The following is a 25,632-nucleotide window of genomic DNA, read 5'->3' as shown; positions in this document are numbered from 1 at the left end:
GGAAATACATTCTTGAAAGAAATTGCAAACCCCCAGGCCCCACTCTCCCTACTGTATGGGCTGCCTAGAATGCAGTGTTGGAGTGACGGAGCCCCAGCCGTCAAAGTATGTGGTGGTCTCCCGCTGTCTACGGCAGTGGTAGAGAAGTAATCATTGAAGAAAGTGATATATATATATATATATTTATATATATAAAAATAAATGACCGGAGGTCGTGGGGAAGAATATAATTTTCAGTTTGCAAGAGCTCCGCATAAGGTGACCAGCTAGCTTGGCAGAAAACAACCACATGAGGGAGCTCGAAGCGTGAGGGATTTTGGGTACACTACATGTCATGTTGGGAATAGTGTTACAGGCACGCCCATGTCAACGTCCCCTTTCATTCCTCAAAAGACAAGATGCAATACTCTGCGGTTACCACTAGATGTCGGATTATATGGACAGCATTTGATTCTAAGCAGATTCACAAGCATCAGAAAATTAGATCCACAATACACACCCTTGCTAAAAGAGACTGATCCTGTGCCACAAGTCCTGATAAAACCCTTTTCAGGAGGTCAGGAGTCTTTAAAGTAGTCTGAACAAGTATTGGGAAAGCCAAAAGGCAGTGTTTTAAAAGTTTAGAATAATGGAAGGAAAGTTCTTAGGATACCCTCTTTCTAACCCACCACCCTAGGGGAAGCCCAGGGGCGGATCCTTGGCCAGAACTCCCCCAATCATGGTCAGGCAAAGGAGAGGTAGGGTAAGGACCTTACGCCCATTAAACCATGTGGAGGTGGAAGGTGGAAACACATATGATACCTCACCCCCTGTACTCTGATTCACACCGGTACCACTTAAGAAGCTTCGGCAATCAATGTGTTCATATGCCTTGTGTCTTGGTTTCATTGGCGGGGGTTGCTAATGCAGAGGTCACTTTCGGCATCAGGATTCAGGGCTGGCTAGCCAGGGGTTCCACACTCTGGTGGGACAGTTATGTGGCAGTGGGCAGCTGTACGATCCAGGCATGAAGAAGAAAGGCCCGACAAGTTGTCAATGACCTTAGAGGATTCCCAGGACATGATGCAGGCAGCAATTTGCGATGGCTGCCACAAACAAACAGCAGAAGTTGACCCTTCCGATCAGAAAAAACAGGACGGTCAAAAGAAGACCATGCTAGACAGCTGCAACAACGATTTCCGGGTCTTCAGCAAGATGCAACTTTTCAAACGGGTCTTGGCTCCAACAATGATCTGATGATTGGCTGCAGGAGTCCTCCTTTAATACTAGCTTTGAGCTGGAGACTTGAAAGTTAAGGATCAGCACCATTCAAAATGGCGGGGGATGTCCAAAAATGGACAGCCTGCAGTCACCACACTACCCAGCAACAGACACACTTTGACCAGGATGTGGACGGGGACTAAACAGTGCCAGCTACCACATCCGGACCCAAACACATATGAATGCTTTGTCGAGGAAAGGGTTCGCCGTACATGGTAGATCTGCCTCTAGAGGGCAGGAAGAAGGCCAAAAGACAAGACATCCAAAGGACAGGCAACATCTTGTGGTATGGCCATTTTAGAGTACATGGGACCCGTAAAAGGCATTATGCAGTAAAATGCTAAAGTTCAAGCGAGGATATAAAGAGAAAACACAGCAGAAAATGATCCCATGCCACCAGCCTGTCTAGGACACATCAGTCACCATAAAGTTGCAAAGTTAGGAACAAGTTACTTACCTGTAACTGTTGTTCTCCAGCATGGGTCTGGTATGGATTCACATGCTCATGAATATTCCCCGTCGTCAGGCCGGGAATCCTCGGTATAAAAAAAAATCAGTATAAGTTTTGTTTCTGATCTGTCTTTCTTAGTAGTAACCAATCACTGGTCTCTGGGTCATACTGCCCACAGCCAATGACTGCCCTCTCCCTAAGCCCCGCCTCTGGCAGCCATCCTCAGATTTGGTAGTATGTAAAGTGGCAGTATGACCAAGTGAAGAGCCGCAGAGGGGTAGGCGGGAGGGTTCGCATGTGAATCCATGCCAGACCCATGCTGGAGAACAACAGTTACAGGTAAGTAACTTGTTCCTTCTCCAGCATGGGGTCTGGCATGGATTCACATGCTCATGAATAAGAGAATACACAGCAGTACACACATGCACAACCACAGAGGTGGCAACAGGGTCAACATTAAGCAATACAACAACTCAACATTAAGCATCTCTTACGTCCTCACCAGGCTCACCTTAGGCGAACAGGTTGCGCAGCACTGCTTGGCCGACCCTGGACTCCTCCCTGGAGTCCCGATCGACGCAGTAGAATCTTGTGAAGGTGTGCGTCGACCTCCACGTCACAGCCCTGCAGATGTCTAGCAGGGGCACACCAGACAGGAACGCCGTGGTAGTAGCAATCGCTCTGGTGGAATGGGCTCTCGGACGGCCGGGCAGGGGTCGGTTTGCCAACCGGTGACAGTGCATGATGCAGCCGGAGAGCCATCTGGAAATGGAAGTCATCGAGAGAGCCTTTCCTTGATTCACAGTCCCAAAGTTCACAAACAGCTGTGACGTCTTCCGAAAACTCTTTGTGCGGTCCACGTAGAACTTCAGCGCTCTAGCTACATCCAGCGAGTGCAAAGTCCTCTCGGCCAGCGGCGAAGGCGACGGGAAGAAAACTGGCAACACCAAGGGCTCGTTGAGGTGGAAGTCCGACGGCACCTTGGGCATAAAGGAGGGGTGCGTCCTCAGCACCATCCTCGTGTCATGGAAAGTCAAGTACGGAGGCTTGCAAGATAGGGCCTGGATCTCTCCCACTGGTCGTGCGGAGGTGATGGCCACGAGGAAAGCTGTCTTCCATGACAGGACCTTCAGAGGCGCCGAATGCATAGGCTTGAATGGGGCCCCCATGAGCCTGGTCAGCACCACATTAAGCTCCCACGCCGGGGCAGGTGCCTTCACCGGCGGGAATTATCAGAATAGTCCCTTCATGAATTCTTTCACCAGGCGATGAGACCATAAGGACGCCCGCCCCGTAGTCCTGGTGTATCAGGAGATTGCAGCCAGATGTATTTTGATGGAGGCGTGAGCCAGTCCAGCTTTGGCCAGCGACAGTAGGTACGGCAGTACTTGAGGGGCCGTAATCTGCAGAGGGTTAATCTTCTGTGCACGGCACCAGACAGAGAACCTCTTCCATTTATGTCCGTAGCACTTGAGAGTTGAGGACGCCCTGGCCTTTGCAAGAACCTCTCTGCAGTCGGCCGGGATGTCGTACCCTCCAAACTCTAGTGCTGCAGGAGCCAGGCCTGCAAGTTCAGCGACTCCGGTTTGTGGTGAAGAATGGCTCCTCCTTCTCTGGAGAGAAGGTCAGCGTCCGTCGGCAGCTTGACTGGTGTGGACGTTGACAAGTCCAGAAGGTCCGGGAACCAGATCTGTCTCGGCCACGCCGGTGCGACGAGGATCATCCTGCACCGGGACCTCTTGAGCTGGTTGATGAGCCGGAGCAGCAACGGCAGCAGAGGGAATGCATAAAGAAATAGGCCGTCCCAGGGGAACGAGAAAGCATCGCCCATACTCCTCGGCTGGGGGAACCTGCTGGCGAACCTCCGGCACTTGGAATTCGTCGCCGTCGCGAAAGATCGATCTGGGGTTCGCCCCATCGTCAGAAGAGTCGATCCACTTGATCCTGGCGTAGTTCCCACTCGTGGCACGAGCGCAGCTCCCTGCTGAGTGAGTCGGCGATCGTGTTTTTTATTCCTGCCAGATGAAGAGGCACCAGAAACATCCGTTGGGCGACGGCCCAATGCCACAGATCCTGGGCTTCCTTGGATAGGGCCGGGGACCTGGTTCCGCCCTGCTTGCGGATGTAGAACATTGTGGTGGTGTTGTCGGTGAAGATCCTCACCACCTTGCCCTTGAGGGCGGAAGAAAAGTCCCGAGGGCCCAGAACACTGCATGGAGCTCCAAAATGTTGATGTGGAGCGACTTCTCCTCCGGGAGCCAAAGGCCTCTCGCGTGAAGATCTCCAGAGTGCGCTCCCCAACCTTCCAGGTAGGCGTCCGTCGTCACCGTCACCTGGTGAGCTGGGATCTGAAAGTCCGTGCCCGCCGACAGATGGGAGCGGGTACCCCACCACCGGATCGCCTGACGGAACGTCTCGTTGAGAGGGATCCTGTCCTCGAAGCTGCCCGTCGACTGGACCCAGCGGGTGTCGAGGAACTCTTGTAAGGGGCGCATCCGATGCCTGCAAAGGCGCACCAGATAAATGCAGGAGGACATCATCCCGAAGAGGGACTTGATAGATCTTACCCTGGCCATGTCCGTGGCCAGCAGATGCTGCACCTTGCCCAGAATGGTCCTGGTCCTTTCCTCCGACGGCGAGGCCTGCCGCGCCACTGTGTCGAGCTTGGCTCGCAGAAACAGGGCGACTTGCGACGGAACCAGGTGGGATTTTGGAAAGTTGATGGAGAATCCCAGGTCCGTGAGCAGCTGGACGGTCTTCGCAGTGTGCTCCACGGCGAGCTCCCTCGTCCTTGCCCGGATGAGCCAGTCGTCCAGGTAGGGGTAGACGTGGATCCCCGGTAGGCGCAGCCGCGCCGCCACCGGTGCGAGGCACTTGGTGAACACCCTGGGTGCCGACTTCAATCCGAACGGGAGGGCCTTCTGGTAGTGCCGCCCTTGGACCACGAACCTGAGGAACTTTCGATGTCTTTTTAGAATGGGGATGTGGAAGTACGCATCCTCCAAGTCCAACGACGACAGGAAATCGCCCTCCTCCAGCTGTCCCAGCACGTGCTGGAGGGTGACCATACGGAACTTCTGCGTCTTGATGTACTTGTTCAGTCGTCGTAGGTCCAGGATGGGGTGCCATCCTCCTGTCTTCTTTTTTACGAGGAAGTACCTTGAGTTAACTCCGGAGCCCCGAAGCCTCTTTGGGACAAGCTCGATGGCACCCTTCTTTAGCATCGCCCTTACTTCCAACAGTAGTTGAGGGACGTGATTTTCCTTCCTGGCCACGGGTGGAACGCGAGGGCACTTCTTCTGAAACTCGAGGGCGTGCCCTTGGGCCAGGGCGTCCAGCACCCAACGGTCGGTGGAGATGGACTCCCACACGCTGACGAACCTCGCCAGCCGGCCTCCCACCGGGGTGCTTCGGCGGGGGCCCGACCCCACAGTCGGTTTAATCTTGTTTGGAGGCCGCCTTGCCTCCTTGACCTCCCTGTCGACGACGACGGGCACCACCTGACTTGCCGCGCCCCCTGTAGGCTTCCTGGGATGAAGATCTTGCCGCTTGGCGGTACGTGGAGGAGCCACTGCCGGATCCCTTGGAGGCACCTTGTCTGCCTCCGGAGCTCCGAAAGGACGGCCATCGTTGTTGGAGCACTCCCAGTGCCCGGGCAGTCTCTGTGTCTGTCTTGATGGCCTGAAGGGACTCATCAACCGCCTTCCCAAACAGGTTGTTCCCGTCGAAGGGCATGTCCAAAACCTTGGTTTTTACGTCCTGGCGGAAATCCGTGGCCTTAAGCCATCCTCGTCGTCTCAAGCAAACGCTGTTGCCCAACTGACGGAAACTGGTGTCGGCGATGTCCGTTGCCACCGTGATGGCGTGGTCCGAAGCAATCTCACCCTTCTGTAGGATTTTAAGGGCCTCAGCCCTTTTGGCATCTGGATGGAAGTCTAACAGAGGGGCGATTTTGAACCACAACTCCCTGTCGTAGCGGGCTACGATAGCCAGGGCGTTGGCCGCCTTGATAGTCGTCGCTGCGGATGACATGATCCGTCGTCCCATCGTGTCCAACTTCCTGCCCTTGCCGTCCGGCCGGGAAGTTGATGTCGAGGCCGATGCCCCCCCAGCTTTCTTCTTTGCCGCCGCCGAGACGACCGAATCCGGGGTAGGTTGTGCCCGAAGGCACAAAGGGGCAGCGTCGGGGACCCGGTACTTCTTCTCGTACCGGTCCCTCTTTGCCGGCGCCGTGGCAGGGTTCTTGAGGAGGGCGAGCCCCTCATCCCAGATGTTATCAAGAAGCGGTACGGCGAGGACCGTCTTCCTTTTAGCCTTGCGCCGTTGGTAAAGGAACCCTTCCTTCTTCTTCTCTTCTGGGCAGGGCTGGAAAAGCTTGGATGCCCTGGAAATCATGGCATGAAAGGATCCAATCTCGTCGGGCGGGGACGCCCGAGCAGGGGGCGACGGGGGACACGTCCCGTCGTCGCCTCCGTCATCTGTACCTGTCGTAGCCGTGTCTGTGCCTGTATCATCCCCGTGGGTAGTAGACCGGGGGGAAGGCAGAGCAGGTGGGAGAGGTGGTGTAGGATGCGTCGTCCTCCTCTTATGCGGTGGACTTTCCGAAGGTCCTGGCTTCGGTTCCCCCATCGGGTCTGGCTCAGGTACCTCCGTCGGGGGAAGGGGCAACCTTGTCCTCATCTCCGAGCATAAGGACTGAATTGCTGACAAAATGGCTGCCGAAGTGTCCTGCGGCGCCGGAAATGACGGGCGCGAGGGCTCTTGAGGAGCTTTGTCAGCGACACTGTCGCTCTCGTCGTCGCCCTCGTCGGGATCCCTCCCGATGGGCTGGGCCTCTTCCACGACTTCGATGAGCTCTTCTTCAGAGGTCGTGCCCGTATCCACGATGGCCACCAGCCCCTCCCCCACCTTTTCCAACGAGGACTTTGTGGGGGTCTTCTCAATGGGCCTGAAAGATGACTCCCTTCGCGGTGGCAGGGAGACTCTGGGTCCTGGGGGCACCTCCACTGGTGTAGCCTCCACAGGCTGAGCCAGGGCCGCGGCGACATCCTCAATCGAGTTCTTAGCAGGGTGAATTAAGGCCATTGTCACCTTCTAGACACCTGGGGCCTTCACCTTGGGGGGGGGGGGGGTGGAGGGTCCGAGCCTCGCTCCCCCTCTGCCAGAATCTTCGAGATCGACCGGGGCCTCTCCAGAAGCTTCGCCGGGTTCTCGGACTTCCTCTTACCCGAGCCAGAGCGTTGGCTCGTGGTTGATGGCGCCGGGGAGGATGTGCCTAGGAGCCCAAACGTTCAGCGCTCCCGGTGCCCGCGGACTCACGGTGCTTAGCCTTTTGTTGGGCCCCCGTCGCCGGGGCGCCCTCACAGGACTTAGAAGACCGCTCGGACTTCTTTTTCTTCTTCTCGCCTGACGGGCTCTTCCCTTCCAGCCAGTTGGCGAGACAGAGGTGGCGATCCTTCATGGTCCGCTCCGACATGTTCCCACAAAACGCACAGTCCTTCTCGGTGTGCGTCTTGTCCTCATGGAGACAGTAGAGGCATAACGAATGCTCGTCCTCCTTGAAAGCATTCTAAAGCTGGCATCCAGGGCAGGTCCTGAACAGCTTCCTGAACAGCTTCCCGGGCGTTGAGCTTCCTTTCTCCTGGGCCATGTCCGGGGTAGGCCTCGGAACATCTGGAATCCTCCAAAAGCGTAACTCGACGAAAACTTCACCCTTGAGGGGCGAAGAAAACTCCGAAACGGATCCCCGTTGATCGGATGTAGAAACGGTGGAGCTTGAGGCTCTATTTAACTGAAAAATGAGAAATCTCCTGAAAAAGGGCGAAAACGCAGCAAAAGCTTGAGAGCTACAGCACTTGAACGTGCGGTAAAAATCTGAGGATGGCTGCCAGAGGCGGGGCTTAGGGAGAGGGCAGTCATTGGCTGTGGGCAGTATGACCCAGAGACCAGTGATTGGTTACTACTAAGAAAGACAGATCAGAAACGAAACTGATACTGATACTGATTTTTTTCTATACCGAGGATTCCCAGCCTGACGACGGGGAATATTCATGAGCATGTGAATCCCTGCCAGACCCCATGCTGGAGAAAAGGGACATACCCCTACCATGCCTCACTGTAAGGTGATGTATGCAGTTTAAAATAAACAAGGAATTTCACAATGGGGGACAGAGTCCCCCTGCACTGAAAGCCAGAGGGGCTGATCAGTGCCCCCAAAACAGATGAGCTATGCAAGGTAAGCAAAGCAAAAAGGCTTACTTACCTTTAAAGGTCAGGACCAATTCAAACCAACAGCAAAAAGATATTGAAGGAGGGGAAGCAGCAAAAAGAAAATCTTTGCTAACACGACGCAGAAATACTAAGGTGTTATTATCGATATGAACGGCGATCAGCGCATCTACCTCAGAAGGTAGAAGGCAGAGCCAGAGCTACCGAGTTTCAAAAAGATGAATGCAGATTACACACAGATAGCCGAGGCAAGTGCTTAATTTCCTGTGCAATTTTAGCGGCTATGTACCAAAACTAAAAATAAGCACTGTTCGTGAAAACTCATTTTTTAAATGGATTACACAGAATACAGCCCATGTCAAATTATTTGGTTTATGAAGCTCAAACCCAGCTGGCAAGTGCTGTACATTGGGGATGGACCCAGGGGGTTACAGGTAAGGTGCTGTGGTAGCAGTGGCAGCTAAGAGGTTAAGGGGTGGGAGGTGGGGCGAGTCCTAAGGGGGAGAAGAGGGGCTTGTGGGGGGTGATAGTGATTGGTGAGATGTTCTATGAAGAGTAGGTCCTTCAAGCCCTTCTTGAAGTGTAGGTTGGAGGGAGGCAGTGCCGTTGGTAACTTGCTCCAGACATATGGTGTAAATCAGGAAAAAACGCCCATATCCTAGTTTTTTTTTTTCATTATGTCATTCTTTGTTGTAATGTAATGGACTGTAGAATATTTGCATTTTACATTTGGGAATAAGTAGGTAGGGAGTGAAGCTAGAAGGACTGCCGTTTTTCTTCTTACAACTACAGTAGAAAATATTGTGGTTGCTATTGTTCACCACGTTCGATAGGCTGCAGAAGGCAATGGCACAGACTGTGATGGAATATGACCATTCTTTTTGTAGTGTTTTTACTTATATTATATGACTGTTTTTTACTGTATCGTAATAAAAAGCTGCTATGGACTGGGGGTGTACCAAATTTCGTCTTTAAGTATTCAATCGAATTCCGGCTGAAAACCAGCTATTCAGTTTCGGCCCAATTTTTCTTTAATCAGCACTCGAAGCCGGAGCTACACCCCGCTTCAAACTCCTGCTAGGGGCTCAGCATTTAGTCAACTGGGCGCTCAGACATTTCCCAGTGCAAACAAGCTGCCCTTTTCATTCCTCCTTCAGGCTGGTGCCAGAAAGCTTCTGTCTGGCAGTGCTCTGAGCGGGGACATCCATTCCAGATGCATCGCTGAGTGGAAGGAGATCTCTCGGAGGCCGACATCTGCACACCAAGAAGCAGGACTCAAGTCGATGGTACACGCGGGGGGAGGGGGGGTAGTGTGGGGGGGGGGTAGTGTGGGCGGGGGGTGGGGACGGAGTCCACCTACTTTATTCAGAGGTTGGACTCTGTCCCCCCAGCTAAAATGAGAAACATTGAGTGTCCTCTTTGAATTTATGAATTAAAGATGGCCTTTTCATGTAGGCCGGACACTTCACCACTGCACTATATAACCTGATGAAAGTTAAAATTTCGCATTTCGGTACTGCAAGTGCAGGGAAAACATTTGTATTGGTTCTTGGAGTTTAAAACATGCACACTTTTTCAAAAACACTATTAGAAGAAAATATCCTCTCTTGGTTTTGTGTGTGTGTTGTTTTTATGAAAAGGCAAATGCCATTCGTCCTGTGCAATTTGGGTGGTTATGCAAAGCCAATGTAATGAAATGTGCATATTTCACCTTGGTATGCTAATTTTTGGCGACGTCACATCCCAGTATGTTTGTTGATGAGTCCCCCCACTTGATTTTTTGGAACTTGACCCCTGACACCAAGTGAATGACTTGGGCCGGAAACGCAATTCATAAGCAGAGCACATGTACCAGCACCACAAACAACACACAACGTTTGGCAGTGTAACTGCAGAGGTAGACAGCAATGAAGAAGCAACCTGGGCATCATGGGGGTGTTACTTGCTACTGAAAACAGTGGTCTCTCCGTGCAAAAGTCCACACCAATATTCCTTTGCATGCGCTTTCCACTGCCAAAGCACGACTTCCTGGACGAGGGAATCCCTCACCAGAGCCAGAAGCCAGACATGTGCGCGCTGGTTTCCCAAGCGGAAAGAGTTGCTTTTCAGGTGACATCATCCATAAAAAGAATTCTCGACGGTAAGATAGTTCAGCGGGTTGCGCGCTTGCTGCTACGATCTGCGTGCGATCTGCAGCCTCGAATCCCAGAAAGGACAACGCAGCCATCGTCACACCTGGTCCACACTTATCAGGCACCAAATTGCTGCAGTTTGTAAAGTGCTCTGTAGGGGTGGACAGTTCGAAATATCCGCTGAGGGGTACATTAAAATATGCATTTCAGCCTTGATATCGAGCAGCGATTCCATACTGCAAGGAACCAAGGCCAGCACTGCTTTCATCCAAGTGAAAAGATTTAAGCTTATTAAACATCAAAATTTATCGGATCCGGCACTGGAAATGGCGAATTCAATGCTGAATTCACACCTGCGCAGTATGCACGACATTGTTAACACTCAACAGTAAAGTTGGCACTGGTCCCTCGGCACTGCAGTGCAGCATATCAAGCACATAAAGTAATACAGGAAGCATATGTGACACTTTGAAAAGCAAATAAACTTCATAAAGCACCTGTCACGCTTTGGATGGACTGCAGAGAAGTAATCCAGTGGATTGCATGGAGCGCCTTACAATTTGAGTGAAGTGTTCCGAGCATTAAACAGATGACACGGGCGGATTTCTACAGCTCCTCTTGAAAAAAAAGAGACCAGGCGACAGTAAAGAAAGCCCTTTCTGGTTAATTTCAGAGCCTTTGTCTCTGCTCTTGTCCCTAGCCCTCTCCACAGCAATCTGAAACTTCTCCAAACTTTCCCAGAGTGATGCTGGTTTCTGCATCACATCCCTCATTCCTACTGGGGAGGGAGTGGGGAGGGAGAGAGGAGGGAAGGAGAGTAGGGGAGGGAGACTGCGATTGCAACAATTCTGGGCAATGATGCAGGGCCGCCAAAATCGAGGCAGAGTAAATGATGTTACCATTCGGCAGGCTAGGAGAGGGGCAGCTCCAGCCCCCACACCTGCTCCTCTCCCCCACAAGCGCAGAGACACGCAGTCTCTGTCACACAATGCCGAGGAAGGGTGAGGTGCGAACAAGCACCTCGTCCTTCCTCCAAACAACAAGGTGCTAAGCACCTACAGAAAACCAACAGGCAGGCAGGGCCCAGGTTCAAAGACCTGCCCCCTCTTCATGGGGCCAGAAATGTCGGCTATCCGGCCGGGGACTGGCGCACAGCCCCCACTCCTATACACATCAAAGACCCAGGGCTTCCCTGGGTCTTATAAATAAGAGCAGAATGCTCTAAGACATGGGTGCATAACATACGGCCCTGGGCCAGTTGCGGCCCGCCATGCTGTTTTGTCCGGCCCGCGAGGCACAAAGACTTTCCTAATGGAGGGCGGCCCGCAAGCAGCATCGGCCACCCTCCATTAGAAAAGTCTTTGTTGTCTTCCGGGCGGGACAAAACACTGGCCCTCATTGGCTCAGCACACGCACCACGTCGCTCCTACAAGCCACGTAGTGCGTGTGTGCTGTACCAATGGAGGGCCAGCACTACGGCTGGCGTGGTCCATAAGGCTTGATGCCGGAAGTTACCTCGCCAGCGTTCCAGCTTACCTGCCTTCCAGCACGACTCCGGTAAGTGGTCTGTTCGTGTTTGTGTGTCGGGTCTGTTTTGCTGTATGTTTGTGTTGTGTATGTTGGGGGGGGTGGGTGGGGTGGGTGGGGGGGGGTGTCGGATGTGTATGAATGTTTGGTTTTGAATATTTTTTTGTGTATGTTGAGATGCAGGGGTGGGGGGGCGTGGGATGTGAATGAATGTTTGGTTTTGAATATTTTTTTGTGTATGTTGAGATGTGGGGGGGGTGTCGGATGTATATGAATGTTTGGTTTTGAATGTTTTTTTTGTGTATGTTGAGATGCAGGGGTGGGGGTGTCGAATGTGTATGAATGTTTGGTTTTGAATGTTTTATTGTGTATGTTGAGATGCGGGGGTGGGGGGGTGTCGGATGTGTATGAATGTTTGGTTTTGAATGTTTTTTTGTGTATGTTGAGATGCGGGGGTGGGGGGGTATCGGGTGTGCATGAATATTTGTTTTGGAGTGTAAGTGCGGTGTATGTTGAGATGCAGGGTCTGTATGTGTGTATGCTTGTTTGTATGCTGATTTGGGGGTGGGGGGTTCTGGTCTGTATGGGTGCATGCTTGAGAGTTTGTGTGCTGATTTGGGGGGTTCGGGTCTGTATGGGTGCTTGTTTGAGTGTGCTGAGTTGGGGGTGGGGGTTCGGGTCTGTATGGGCGCTTGTTTGAGAGTGTGCTGATTTGGGGGGTGGGAGGTTCTGGTCTGTATGGGTGCATGCTTGAGAGTGTGTGCGCTGATTTGGGGGGTGGGGGGTTTGGGTCTGTAGGGGCGCTTGTTTGAGAGTGTGCTGATTTGGGGGGTGGGAGGTTCTGGTCTGTATGGGTGCATGCTTGAGAGTGTGTGTGCTGAGTTGGGGGTGGGAGGTTCTGGTCTGTATGGGCGCTTGTTTGAGAGTGTGCTGATTTGGGGGGTGGGAGGTTCTGGTCTGTATGGGTGCTTGTTTGAGTGTGCTGAGTTGGGGGTGGGGGTTCGGGTCTGTATGGGCGCTTGTTTGAGAGTGTGCTGATTTGGGGGGTGGGAGGTTCTGGTCTGTATGGGTGCATGCTTGAGAGTGTGTGCTGATTTGGGGGGTGGGGGGTTTGGGTCTGTAGGGGCGCTTGTTTGGGAGTGTGCTGATTTGGGGGGTTGGAGGTTCTGGTCTGTATGGGTGCATGCTTGAGAGTGTGTGTGCTGAGTTGGGGGTGGGAGGTTCTGGTCTGTATGGGCGCTTGTTTGAGAGTGTGCTGATTTGGGGGGTGGGAGGTTCTGGTCTGTATGGGTGCTTGTTTGAGTGTGCTGAGTTGGGGGTGGGGGTTCGGGTCTGTATGGGCGCTTGTTTGAGAGTGTGCTGATTTGGGGGGTGGGAGGTTCTGGTCTGTATGGGTGCATGCTTGAGAGTGTGTGTGCTGATTTGGGGGGTGGGGGGTTTGGGTCTGTAGGGGCGCTTGTTTGAGAGTGTGCTGATTTGGGGGGTGGGAGGTTCTGGTCTGTATGGGTGCATGCTTGAGAGTGTGTGTGCTGAGTTGGGGGTGGGAGGTTCTGGTCTGTATGGGTGCATGCTTGAGAGTGTGTGTGCTGAGTTGAGAGTGTGTGTGCTGAGTTGGGGGTGGGGGTTCTGGTCTGTATGGGTGCATGCTTGAGAGTGTGCTGATTTGGGGGGTGGGAGATTCTGGTCTGTATGGCTGCATTCTTGAGTGTGTGCTGATTTGGGGGGTTCGGGTCTGTATGGGTGCATGCTTGAGAGTGTGCTGATTTGGAGGGTGGGGGGTTTGGGTCTGTATGGGTGCTTGTTTGGTTGGGGGTGAGGGGGCCATGGGGCATAGTGTTTGGTTGGGGGTGAGGGGGCCGTGGGGCATAATGTTTGGTTGGGGGTGAGAGGGCCATGGGGCATAGTGTTTGGTTGGGGGTTGTGAGGGAGCCATGGGGCATAGTGTTTGGTTGGGGGTGGTGAAGGGGCCATGGGGAATAGTATTTGGTTGAGGGAGCCATGGGGCATAGTGTTTGGTTGGGGGTGGTGAGGGGGCCATGGGGCATAGTGTTTGGTTGGGGGTGGGAGCCATGGGGCATAGTGTTGCACTCCAAGAGTGAACCCAATAATAAAGCAAAAACAGGCACAGTTAGGAGATGTACATCCTTTGCTTTTTGAGGAAACCTGACTCAACGAAGGCCATACTCCTCTTGGGCAACCCAAACAGCAAACTATAGCAGTCCAAAATAACGGAATGAACAATCAAGGGTCAATAAAATATATATAATTTAAACAGACGATATACAATAACTAAATAGAAATAAATTATAACAATGGAAAAAGTGTAGTACAAAATGTAAGTTTGAAATGCAAATAAAAATCGTTACCCCTCAAAAACATTCTTTTTCCATGTGTTTAATATAAATTGGGAGTTGAAAAAGCCTCCTGCCACGCCCCGCCCACATTTACTTTTCGGCCCACTATAGCCCTCATGTAAGGTACTTTCGGCCCTCTGTCAAAATCAGTTGTGCACCCCTGCTCTAAGAGAACACAATATGTTTGTGGACCCTGAACGGGGACCCAAACTAACAGGAGGTTCGCTGTTTACTCGGCGTCTTCCACACTTTGCTTCTTTACCACGAAACCCTCCCACCCTACAAACAAGGGAGAAGAACAAAGGGAAAGAAGTACAGGGCACTGTACTGTGTCCACAACGAGTTGTGGGACAGGAGAAGGCGCCACGGGCCAGAGGGGGTAACCTCGGGACCCGGTGCACAAAAGTATGATATTATTATATGTGATTATTTGTGTATCTGCATAACCATATCTGTACAATAAAATCCTACAGCCTTTTATTGCCAACACTTAACAAAATGTTGTGAGACAAATCATTTCGGGTGAGGGTCGGGGTTCGGCCTACTACAGTATGCATGCATATGGGTTCATCAGTTATGAGTTAAGTGTTGCTAATTAGACACCTGCTCGGGACAATCCAACCTGGCTTTCTGGAAACACGCCAGACAGTAATATACACACAATTCAATGACAGCACATCCTCTCCGGGCGCGCTGCAGGAACCCAAATTACTTCCTTCTCCCTAAATCCATAATACAGAGATCTTAATGGCTGGTGGCACAGAGAATACCCAAATGGCCTGTTGTCTGCCATAAGCGACATAATTAAATTGCCTTGCTGGCTTTGAGAGCCTTTTGGTTGCCGTCTAAAGCCCCTTGCTCTGCAGCGCTGCAGCACATTCACAGAGACATTGTGAAGGCCATGGTCTAATGAGCCATTGGCCATGAGAACAGGGACTACTACTTGCATGTTCAATAATTAAGAACACAATCATAGGAACAATGAATTACTGGGCCTGCTCACCACATGTAGAAGGTGCAAACTGTAATACACAGCATACACAGCACAGAGCCCCCTCGCTCCTCCGCCATAATATCTCCTCCAGGGCCCACAATGCAGAACAAAAGCAGAAACAAACTGCAGCTTTTCACTAAGTTGGCGCTTCACATTTTACTTGATGAAGCTTGCAGTGATTTGAAAAGACTGGGGAATTACTTTTTAAAGTTGTTTCTGTGTTATTAGCAGGGCCTATTCTAATATGTAAATGTTTAAGTAATTGAAGTTGTGATGAATCCTTTTGTGTTTCAGTGCCTTGCTAGAGCCAGAAGGCTAAAGATGGGCAGGCCTAAAAGGAACATTTGACAGTATGAGTAGACACACCCTAGTCCCCCTCCACCCCCCCCCCCCCACAGTGATTGCATAAGTGCACACTATACATTTGGGCTAGTCTTACTTACTGGGCCCTGCCCAACAGGCAACACCTATTACAAACTGTGCTGTAACTGAAAAACTTATTTTCTGATAATGTATTTCTTTAATGGTTTACACAAATATCTTCTGTAGACAAACATTGAAGAGAAATGCACTAAAAAAATGTATGTACATATTGTAAAGTGTGTTTTTCATTTACAAAGTGTTTTTCTTGTCTACATAACTATTTTTTTACAAGGCAACTATTCGGCTCCGGCCAAATACTACTTCTTCGGCCGAATACTTAAATCTACTATTCAGTTCACCCCTACTATGGACCTGCCAAACACCCACCTACAGAAATGCGAAAGGATGCCTGGCAGCCTGGATCATGTTGCTTCAGTTTCTTTTAAATACAGTTCTTACGGTTCTAGCTACCGCGCTCCACTCAATGCTCTATGTCCTCTACCCACTCACAAAACAATGGATTAAACAATGGAGAATAGGAATGCTCTACACATTTGGAAGAGCTAATAAAAGGCAAGTACTGTGTATTCTACTTTTAATTTGGTGATGCAACCTCAACAAGGGTGATGGGAATAAAGTGGGGAATCATCAACATGAAAAAGCAGGCAGAGAAAGGTGGCTTACTACAGAGCAGCCATTCTCATCCATTTCACTCACCTTTAAACCCTGAATGTGGGCTTATGAATATCCAGCAACTGGACTAGTGCATCGATCTCAAAGGTAGAACAAAAATGCAGTAAAAAAGGCGAGTGGGTGTAGGAAGATGGTCGATGACATGATTTTGTAAGAGGCATTAAATTAAAAATGGATTAACAATTAATTTTAATGTAATGCGTATTATTCCTCAAATAAACAGTCCAACAAAAACATGTAGAGCCATCTTTCTGGTATGGGGCCTGCATTTACACAGGATCAATAAAAATTCTAAATTGGTCCCTTTTTCTATGACTTTCTTGGGACAGTGCATACACAAACCCCCCTCCCCCCACACCCCTTCGCTCCCAACCGCTTCTTCCCACATTTCATCAAGTTTCCTACCTTGTGGAGAGCGAGGTGGGATCCACATGCCACACCAGCACACAGCTCTGACATGCCACGGCCAAGACAGACGCGCAAAGCGGTTTCCACGCCAGGGATGCCACATTCTTTTGTAGCCGATGCTTCAAGGTAGGGACAGTCGCACTGCAGCAAAACAGAACCAAAGATGTGAGTGGAAACACACAGTAGGGGCAATTTACCACTCCTTATCGTATTCTAAATGTAATCTGTCCATATCCCCATTTCAAGGCCTACATACATGCCTTTATACTTACTATTGAGACCTTAAAATATATGTCTGGAATAACAGGCCGCATTAATTACCCTTCGAAAGAAAAATCACAACTATCCAAAATAGGTCTTGGCTGATATGTTGGCTGAAAAGGTGTTCTCATATTTCGATCTTGCACCAGAAAAAAAACTGGCTAACGTCCACCAACAAATAAAAATTAAGGTGGCAACTATTTTACGAAAGGCTATGACCACTTCTGGCCTCCTCCATCTGTTAAAACAAATATTATGTGCTGCTCATCAAGACCTTAAAGACTGTTATGCCCAAAATGGAGCAGTAAAGTGAGGTGTCAAGAAAAGAATTGAGGGCAAATGCCATCATGCTGATGGGGTATTTATATATATATGGCAGGCCCCCACCTCTCTAGCCAAATTCCACAGGGTCACCACTTCATCGTTTACCAGGTAGTAGACTATAGCGAGCACCAGATGAATACAACTAAACTTCTATCAGGGGGACCTCAAAATGTCTAACTTTTCAACCAAACGGAGAGCCATTTGTTTTTCACCTAGAATAGAGATTAAGGTCTTGCTTATTCACCCCAAGGACAAGCTGTAGACAAAGGCCTACGATGGACAGCTTGAAGTATTAATGTACCTTACAACTCTGACTTGCAACATTTCAACGTTTGCTTAAATGCACCCTAATCCCAGCAAGCTGCCACCAGAGCCCACGACACAGTGGTCAAAGAAGCACAACCCTGACATGCAGTGCCAACAGTCTACCCCCCTTCCCAAAAGCTTTATTTACCACGCGTCCTGTTCAGAGACTCAGACAGTCCACTGCCAGTGCAACACTGTGCTTGACCACAGGTCCCAGACATTTCTATTTCAAACAAGTGGAGATAGGCACTCCCGTGCAACAGAATGTTAAGTTAAAGGGCTATATGTGTTGGTAGTGTTAGGAAAGTTCTCTTTTTAGCAACTTTCCCTCCCTAATTCAATGGATCCTGAATCATTTTGCTTTTGTTTTTCAAACTGACCTGGCCTTATGCTCACATGTTATGGGGAAACTGACTAGTCCTTCAGGCCTTCAGTACTATGTGTTCCTTAGTCATTGGACTGTTACTTTTATCATTGCACAATGGGGCTTCATCTGTATGCCCCTAGACTACACTCAAAGTGATTGTTTGGTTACCTAAAGTGTGCATAAGGACAAAGTGGTGGCAGCAGTTATTTCTTACTTTTTACTGTACTTTTTGTTAGCCTTACAGCGTTTACCTCGTGTGGCTACTAACAGTGGCTAGTGTCCCAACATGGCCATGCTGCAAGGTATTTTTGTTTGTTCCTTGGAGAACTTTTCCCTTGGCCGCCTTCCTGCCCTGCCAAGTCAGGAATTTCCTTTTAGAGTAATGCACTTGTCCGGGAAGGCTTGCTGTTCGCGGGCTAGTGCGTACCACATGTGTGGGGTCACAGGAGTGGGCTTGGACCGTCTGGTCCCAATGCACATACTGGCGCATGAGAGTCTGGGGTGCATGCTTGCCTGAAACCCACAGTGGTCCCTGAGTGGACCACTGCTGGTGTGCATGAGTGGGGCAGATCTTGCCATTGGAGGGCTGAGTTGGATCACTTATCTGACTTTGGTATAAGAAGAGGTGTCCTGCAGCCATTTCAGCAGTTCTGAAGAGGAGCAAAGTATCCTGTTGTAGCTAAGAAGACTGTGGAAGACCCGTGGACGATACCCCGAAGAGGCCTGGGGACTGAATCTGGCTGGAGTCCCGGTGGAGCCCTGTCTGGCTACTCCAAAGTTCCTTGTTGGTGCTTCAACCTTCTGGACCGGTAAAAACAACTGGACTCAGGGACCCAAGGAAGTTGGAGCCCATGGACCACCCAGTTGACTGACCAGCTCCAGATTGGGCTTACTGCGATAGGCACGCCACTGTTCAGAGTTGCGGCCAAGAACTCCAAGGGTATTCAGGCCTGTGTGACCAGAGGTCCTCCTGTGAAATTTCAGCTCCTGCCATCAACGAGTCCCGAGATAGGAAGCTTTCTTCGGCCGTGACCATTGTGACGACTGGTGTCGCTATGCAAGGGTGGCCGTCCCTGTAACCTGCTTCCCTGCGCCGGGCCGAGTGCCCGGAGGAGTGCTGCAGCAGTCGTTCCTGCACTGTTCACTGAGAAAAGGTTGCACCAAGCTTACATCCACGACCGGAACTCTTCTTGCACCCTCTGCTTCTGGGCACCAGCGACCGGAACCACTGGCAGAAAAACTTACCTCAGGCGACCCTCTGACATTCCACCAAATCTGATGAGAAACTAGAGTTTGGGTGGTAAGTTGTAGCAATACTTACCTGCCCCCTATTTCCACCCTTGAAAAGTTTGCCTAACGTTGGAAACTTTTACACTTGTTTGGCTTTGCAATACATGTTCCCAAAAGGCCTCCGAAAGAAGGGAACTGTTGTAGCATTCACTATAATTCTACTTCAACCGACTTTTGGACCCATCATCACGTCCCCAGGACCTCTCTCCTAATTTTTTCCCAACTCCTAAACTACTGGAAAACTTTGTGAACATTTTGGCACAAGGTCCCATAAAACTTTGGGTTGGAGTTCTGAAGTTAGGATTGCAATTCCTGTGGACAGTGAATGCTAACCTAATCACCTACCTTCCTTTACAACTATTGGGGATGGGATTGTTGATTTTGCACAAAGTACAGTGACTGTGTGTGTCTATGGTTTATAGTGTTTAGTATTGCGTGATAATATTACTTGCCATTAGTCATTTTCTGTGTGTTTTTGTGGGCCTATAATAAATAAGTTATTTGTATAACTAACTGTAAGTGTAATCCTTGGGTTTTCACTGTGTGGACTCATTTTGGATTCCTAACCCTACTCGCCTGTCCTGAGATTTAGCCTTGCCCTCTCTCCATGCTAGCTTGCTTGGTTTGGTCAAACTCCTGGAGGTTGCTCCCTGTTCACTATAACAAGGGTGACCTCCTAAATGTCGACCAGGTCAGAGTTTAGAAATCCATTATAACTGGCAGTAATGGGGCACTTATGCAGAATCACGTGAATTTGGATATGAAGCCCACCAGATGTTCTAGCACTATGATATGCTCAGCTCTTCCAAAGCACATCGAACCTGGCATGTAACAATACCCAGTTTAGACAATTTACCATATCAGTACAATGCTTCCAAGACACTATATAATTCTCCAAAACAGTAAGAATGTGAATTCTTCCCATGCCAACTTACCTAGTCGCATTGTAAACACGGATGTAGTCATCCAGCAAAGCTAATGCAAATTTGTTGGTGTGTGGATGCCACGCAAAAGCTCGCAGGGAGCAAGATGTCCTGAAGATTGGGAGAATACGAAACAGATGTCAGTCATGCAATCCCTGAAATTCTGTAGATCCAGCAGAACCTAAATAGAGAAGTTAACCTACAATGTGCACGACGACATAAAAACTGATAAAAGGAGTGAGACCCATGTATCAATTATCTACAGACAAAAAATACTTTCAAATCTGGTCAATGATACAAAGAGCCCTCAGCTCTGAATGACAATAAAAGCGTCCATCAGTAACGCAGAGCAATCAAATCTGGTAGACACTGAAATTCATTACCATCCAGGACATGTCTGTTGAATAATCAGGTACTTTTCTGACAGAAAAAAGTCTATCAAACTAAAAGGCTCACAAACACAAAAAGCATTCAAACGAAGGTGAAAGCTTAACATTAAATTCGAATTAAATGTTGAGGTTTGAAATGCTATAATTTGGAGGATATGGAGTTCTGAAAGATACTACTTATGTTTTTCATCAGGTAAAGTTTGTTTAAGCTACTAGCACTGCTAGTCTGCAACAATCAGAGGACTAGGATGAGGGGATTTGGTTCTATTGGATAGTAGAAGAATGGGGCAGGGAGACAGAAAGATCCAATGGTGTATGTTGTGACGGGGGTAGGGGTGGGAGGGGGGCTTTTAAGGCTTCAAAACAGGGCGCCTTGCACAAGTTTTTGATGAAAAAATACATTTTTGAGGTAAAGGAGAAAAAGAGAAGCAGACGATGCAAAATGCTAAAGGGGCGACTAAAAGGGGTTAAGCAAAGCACTTCACATCAGGTAAATAACTTTCAAAAATGCAATTGAAATACACAAGTCAAAATAATGCAAAATTAAAAATGACAATTCATTTTTTTCAACAAAGCAAAGTTCTTGATAGAAGAAAATAGTATTTTCACTGTCAACATCTACGCCCAGAACAATTTCATGGAGCCAATTTATGTCCATTTGTAAGGAATTTGTCAAATAGGTTGGGGATTGGAGGCCAGCCGTTAGCGAAAAAAGTGTTGCTCTTGATAAATCTTAGAAGACGATGAAAAATAAAAGCAAAGTCCCATCTTAGTCAGAGAAGGTGGATGAGAGTTGAAGACGGAAGAAGGCCCAAAGCGTTAATTTCTGAAACAAATGATCAAGCAGCTAACTCAGTTGGATGGCAGATCAAGCAATAAAATGATAAAAATGAATTAGACAAACATATTTTGCAAGACTGTCTGGCCACGCTGATCATCTGCTTTAAAACCTGTTTACAAAGATATTCTCAAGATCTTTGTGACAACTTTGCACCTTTGAAAGATCCCCTGAGCCAACATGATTTACACCAGTACCAGAATATCAGCTTCTTAAAATGATAGCAACCTAAATCAACAGGCTCCTCTTTAGGTCCTGGTCCCCAATATATCTTAAAAGAAATCTGTTTATTGATTTCACAAGATCTCTGCAAAACCATTGTTGCTTCCTTTCAAATTGGCATAGTTCCAGACCGGCCAAACAAAGCAACAGTGGTCCAGTTATTGACAACACTCACATTAGGTCCATCGAAATACAGCAGACTAACATTAGATCCATGCGGTCCAGCAAAGTTTTGATTTTTATCACAGTTCTCATAGCCTATAAAATTATGAAAGCAAATGCCCCTCAACTTCAGAAATTCACAGAATACACTCATGAGGACTTCCAGATGGGATGTAAAACTGGCTGCAGAACCAAGACAGTCATCCTAGCTAAGGTGGATGACTCGAGGAAGGTAGTAGCTACAGGAGGGGCTGATTTGCTCATTCTTTTAGATCTATCAGGACTACAGTCAACCACCACACCCTTTTGGGGAATCTTGTCAACTTAGACATAATAGATCAAACATTGGGTTGGCTGAAATCTCTTAGAAGGAAGAGCATAGTCCATCTGTACCTCTACCTTTTGAATCCTGTTTTTCTCAAATCATTTCTGTCAATCTGCAAGGTCATTCTTTGAGTCCTCTGCTAGTTAATGCGTCCAATAAACCACTCATGGCTTGACCTCCTGTATTTACACCTATGACAACCCAGGCTGTTCTCAGCCTAGGAGACGACCTATGTCTTACATTCTTACATTCGTTAAATTTCACACATGCATGGAACATGTGCAGACAAGGATGACAAAAAAAACAGATTGAAATATAATCTGTCTAAATTGAAGGCCTTACTTTGTGGCGCTGACCCACCAAAAAAAAAAAAATCTAGTTTCTTACTTTGGCCAATGACTTGGGGCCCATGCTCTGCATTATCGCAGAATCAAACTTCTCAATTATTAACCAAATTAGCAGTTATTCACTCTTCGTTTTTCCATCTTAAAATACTCTGAAGATTCTTGGATTTCATTTTTTTTTTTACAATGAATAAATGCCCTTGTTTCAAGTCAATTGAGTTATTGTAAGAGTGTGTATCGGAGCCTCCCCAAGTGGGTCATACACAGGCTCCAAATAATTCAAAACCTTTTATTCTTTTGAGGCCGACAAGGAGTGATCATATCTCCCCAGTTGTGATTATGTTGCATTGCTTACCCATTTCTGCACATATTTGCTTGAAGACCCTCTATGTCTGGTTCGCCAATTTTGTGGAAGTACATGCCCCCTCCTCATCCTCATCTCAGATCATTTTCAGGTCTGTTTGAATCCTAGGACTTGCCTGTTTCCCCCCTGTTAGATAATGTTCCAGCTAAACTATGAAGTATTTTTGGTCTATTTCAGTCAAGTATTATTTACTCTAGCACGTCAGTGTCCTTGCAGGTAAGTAAGTGCTTTATTGAAGTACATAACAAACAAAATGCATTTGCTCATAATAAAGTGCCGTCTTAACCACCACAACAAAGGGCACATGTTAAAAATGGCACATATTACTGGACGGCTATAACACTGCCTTACATTAGGAACCTCAGAGCACCACATTATCCAGAGGGAGGATACTTCTCCTCTGAACTAGAACAATTATGCCATGTTAAGAGGAAAGTGTGCAACAACGGCTGGTTCATACAGAATGAATCATGGCCTGTATCTGGGGTTAGACCAAAATGTAGCACCAAAACCACCCCATCCAGGTTATAGATGACAGTCCTCAAATCATCTACAAATGTGACAATTCCCTCCTGGTCTCCTTGACCCCTGCTGCGTTGGGCACAGTTGACCATCTCACGCCTACACTCCTAATCGGAAACAGAAGGGGCTTCTTGGGCACTGTTCTCAACTGGTTTTCACCTTGCCTCTCAGACAGGCACACACCTATCCAGATGGGTAGTTTCATGCCAGGCCACCACCCTGTCACTTTTGGAAACTCACAAGGCTGAATACTCACCTCAGTAATCCTTAATCTATAGGTGGAGCCATTGGGATAGCCTCTCATCAACAGACATCTCACTCCATCAATTCATGATTGATAAATTATGCCTGGTTGCACCCAGGACATTTCACAGCTGAGAAATTGCTTCAGCAACATCCAAGCCTGGATGACGTGCATGTAGCCGACGCTCAATCCCACAAAGACTTAATTTTTTCTACCTTGTCCAACCATCTAAGTTCTAAGCAGTATACCATTCAATGGTGGCTAAAAGACATGCCTCTTGAGTGCTTCTCACCCCTCACCTGCCACCAACTTACAAATCAATCAGGTGGACGATAGACGGCACACTCCTTCCTGCACTACCTGGTACTGTGAGAAACCAGATATCTCTCTCTCGCTCTCTGATTTTCTGATGTCCCAACTCCCCCCCCCCATATTGTTTACACCAACACTGGGCCGAGGACGAGGGTGACCGAGAGTAACCAGACTAACTCTCTCACATAGTACTGGACATGTTTCGTTAATCGGTTCAGGCAAAGTCAGGCACTTTACCCTAAGTGCATACACCTGATACCAGTTAGCTCTCCTCACACGAATAAAAGGCAACATCTGAAGACAACACTCTGAGCAAGGCGGAACACGAGTATGAGCAGAACCTCCGGGACAAAGGCACACCTACTGGAGCAGAGCAACGGATCAAGGAACGAGAGCAGCAGGTCGAAAAACCCAAGGCTTCCCTACTGGAGGTTGTTGACTCTGACAGACTGCAAAAGACATGTGGAGAAGGCCAGATCCCACAAGTGAAGATAGCATTGTGTTTCAAGGACAAAAGCGACCCACCCAAGTGAACCACAGAGTTGGAGAGGCAAGGCAAGCCTGTGGTACTAACCTTGACTCGATAATCGAAAAACGCAAAACAATAAAGAAGCACACACAGCCGGTGAGTTGGAAAGGGACTTGAGAGACCGGTGTGTGTTAATGTGAGTGAAGTAGCAAAATCATATCAGAAGTGAAGGCTGCATGTGTGTGGATGAGACGTGAAGAACCGCAGACCTGTGAATGAACTTTAAAGTAAAATGCAGCTGCAAGATCAGCGATAAGTCACGGAGTGGTCCGGTGAAAAGAAGTAGCCCATTCGAATGTCTCTGTGAAAGGTACATTGTTCGAGGCTAAAAGGTGAAACAGCAACAGTTGAAGTAAAATAGTGAAGGTTCGGTCGAAGTGGTCCTGTGGTGGTCTATAAAGAAGGCCACGCACATTCGAAAGACTTCAACGTCCAAAAGTGGTCTGAGCCCAACTGAAGGAGACCCGAAGTATAATAAGCTTAGGGAAGGGAGCACCCTTGTAACTTTCGTGTTGAACTTTATCGTGAGAGGTCCAAGCCCGGCAGAGGGAGACCCACGAGAAACGTGTGGTGAAAGGTCTGAGTCCGGCAGAGGGAAACCTTTGTGAACATTTTGGTTGAAACAATGTTTTGGAAGTCAGAGAAAGAGACTTTAACGTGGAACGCCAGGCGGGCCTCAATCCATGGCTTTGAACTGTGTTGGAAATTGAGCCAGAGTGAGTCATCCTGCCTACAAAGATCGCCTTACTTTGTGAAGCCTAACGTGGGGAGGAGTGCTGGTTCAGTCGGTATTATCATCTGAACACTGATTTTTCCTTTTGCATACATTTCTCCTTTTTTACACTTTTTGCACAAAAATAGGGCAGCCATTAGGTTTTGTTAGCATAGGCCATTTTGATTCGACTGACTCCACTAGGACTGTTTTGTTTATCGTTTGATAGTCGAGACTACTCCTATGTTAGTTATAGGGCAAAATAGGAGTTTCTCCAACCCCAACATTTTCCATAAAGGTTTTACAAATTATATCCATTGTGCCAGTGTCAATACTTGTGATACCATGCCTTCCTTACAGTAGCAGCTATTCTTCCTATGGAAGATACAAATCTTCCTTCCACCCAAGGACTTTAGAACTACCGTCCAGGCCTTGATAATCTCCCACACCGGCCCTACTTATGGCTGTCCAACAACGCAGAACGACTTGTTACCGGAAAACAATTCAATCACATTTCTCCTATGATAGGGGTGCTGCACATGCTTCCCATCCCAGAAACAATACTAGGATTTCCTTTAACACCTATAAGGCAATCACCACTCGCACACTTCCCTACATAGCTGCAAAGCCATGTAGCTCAGGTGGGTTGCGCTCTCCGCCAGGAGCCACCTCATCACTAGGCTTGAAATGAAACAGGCACGCAATGGAGAAAAAAACAGCAAATATGCACTCTCTTGCGCCTCTGCCTAATAACCCTATCCAGATGGGAAGCAGGACTGCACCAATGC

At 48.6% G+C, this 25,632-nt stretch overlaps 1 protein-coding gene across 2 annotated transcripts in view; it reads right to left on the bottom strand.

Moving 5' to 3' along the window:
- Window positions 1-25,632, bottom strand: part of AAAS (aladin WD repeat nucleoporin) — a 730,668-nt gene that overhangs the window by 344,121 nt on the left and 360,915 nt on the right. For both annotated transcript variants that reach the window (XM_069653320.1, XM_069653321.1), the window contains 2 exons: window positions 19,894-19,992; window positions 16,408-16,551 (listed from right to left, as the gene is read on the bottom strand). In XM_069653320.1, the coding sequence (XP_069509421.1) occupies window positions 16,408-16,551; window positions 19,894-19,992 (243 nt within the window). The remainder of the gene's footprint in view (window positions 1-16,407; window positions 16,552-19,893; window positions 19,993-25,632) is intronic.

The sequence above is a fragment of the Ambystoma mexicanum genome, chromosome 3q, assembly GCF_040938575.1.
Source record: "Ambystoma mexicanum isolate Mex_15411 chromosome 3q, UKY_AmexF1_1, whole genome shotgun sequence".
In the NCBI taxonomy this organism is placed as follows: Eukaryota; Metazoa; Chordata; class Amphibia; order Caudata; family Ambystomatidae; genus Ambystoma; species Ambystoma mexicanum.
Note: the sequence above shows the minus strand (reverse complement) of the source record. Positions and strands in the feature narration are given on the sequence as shown.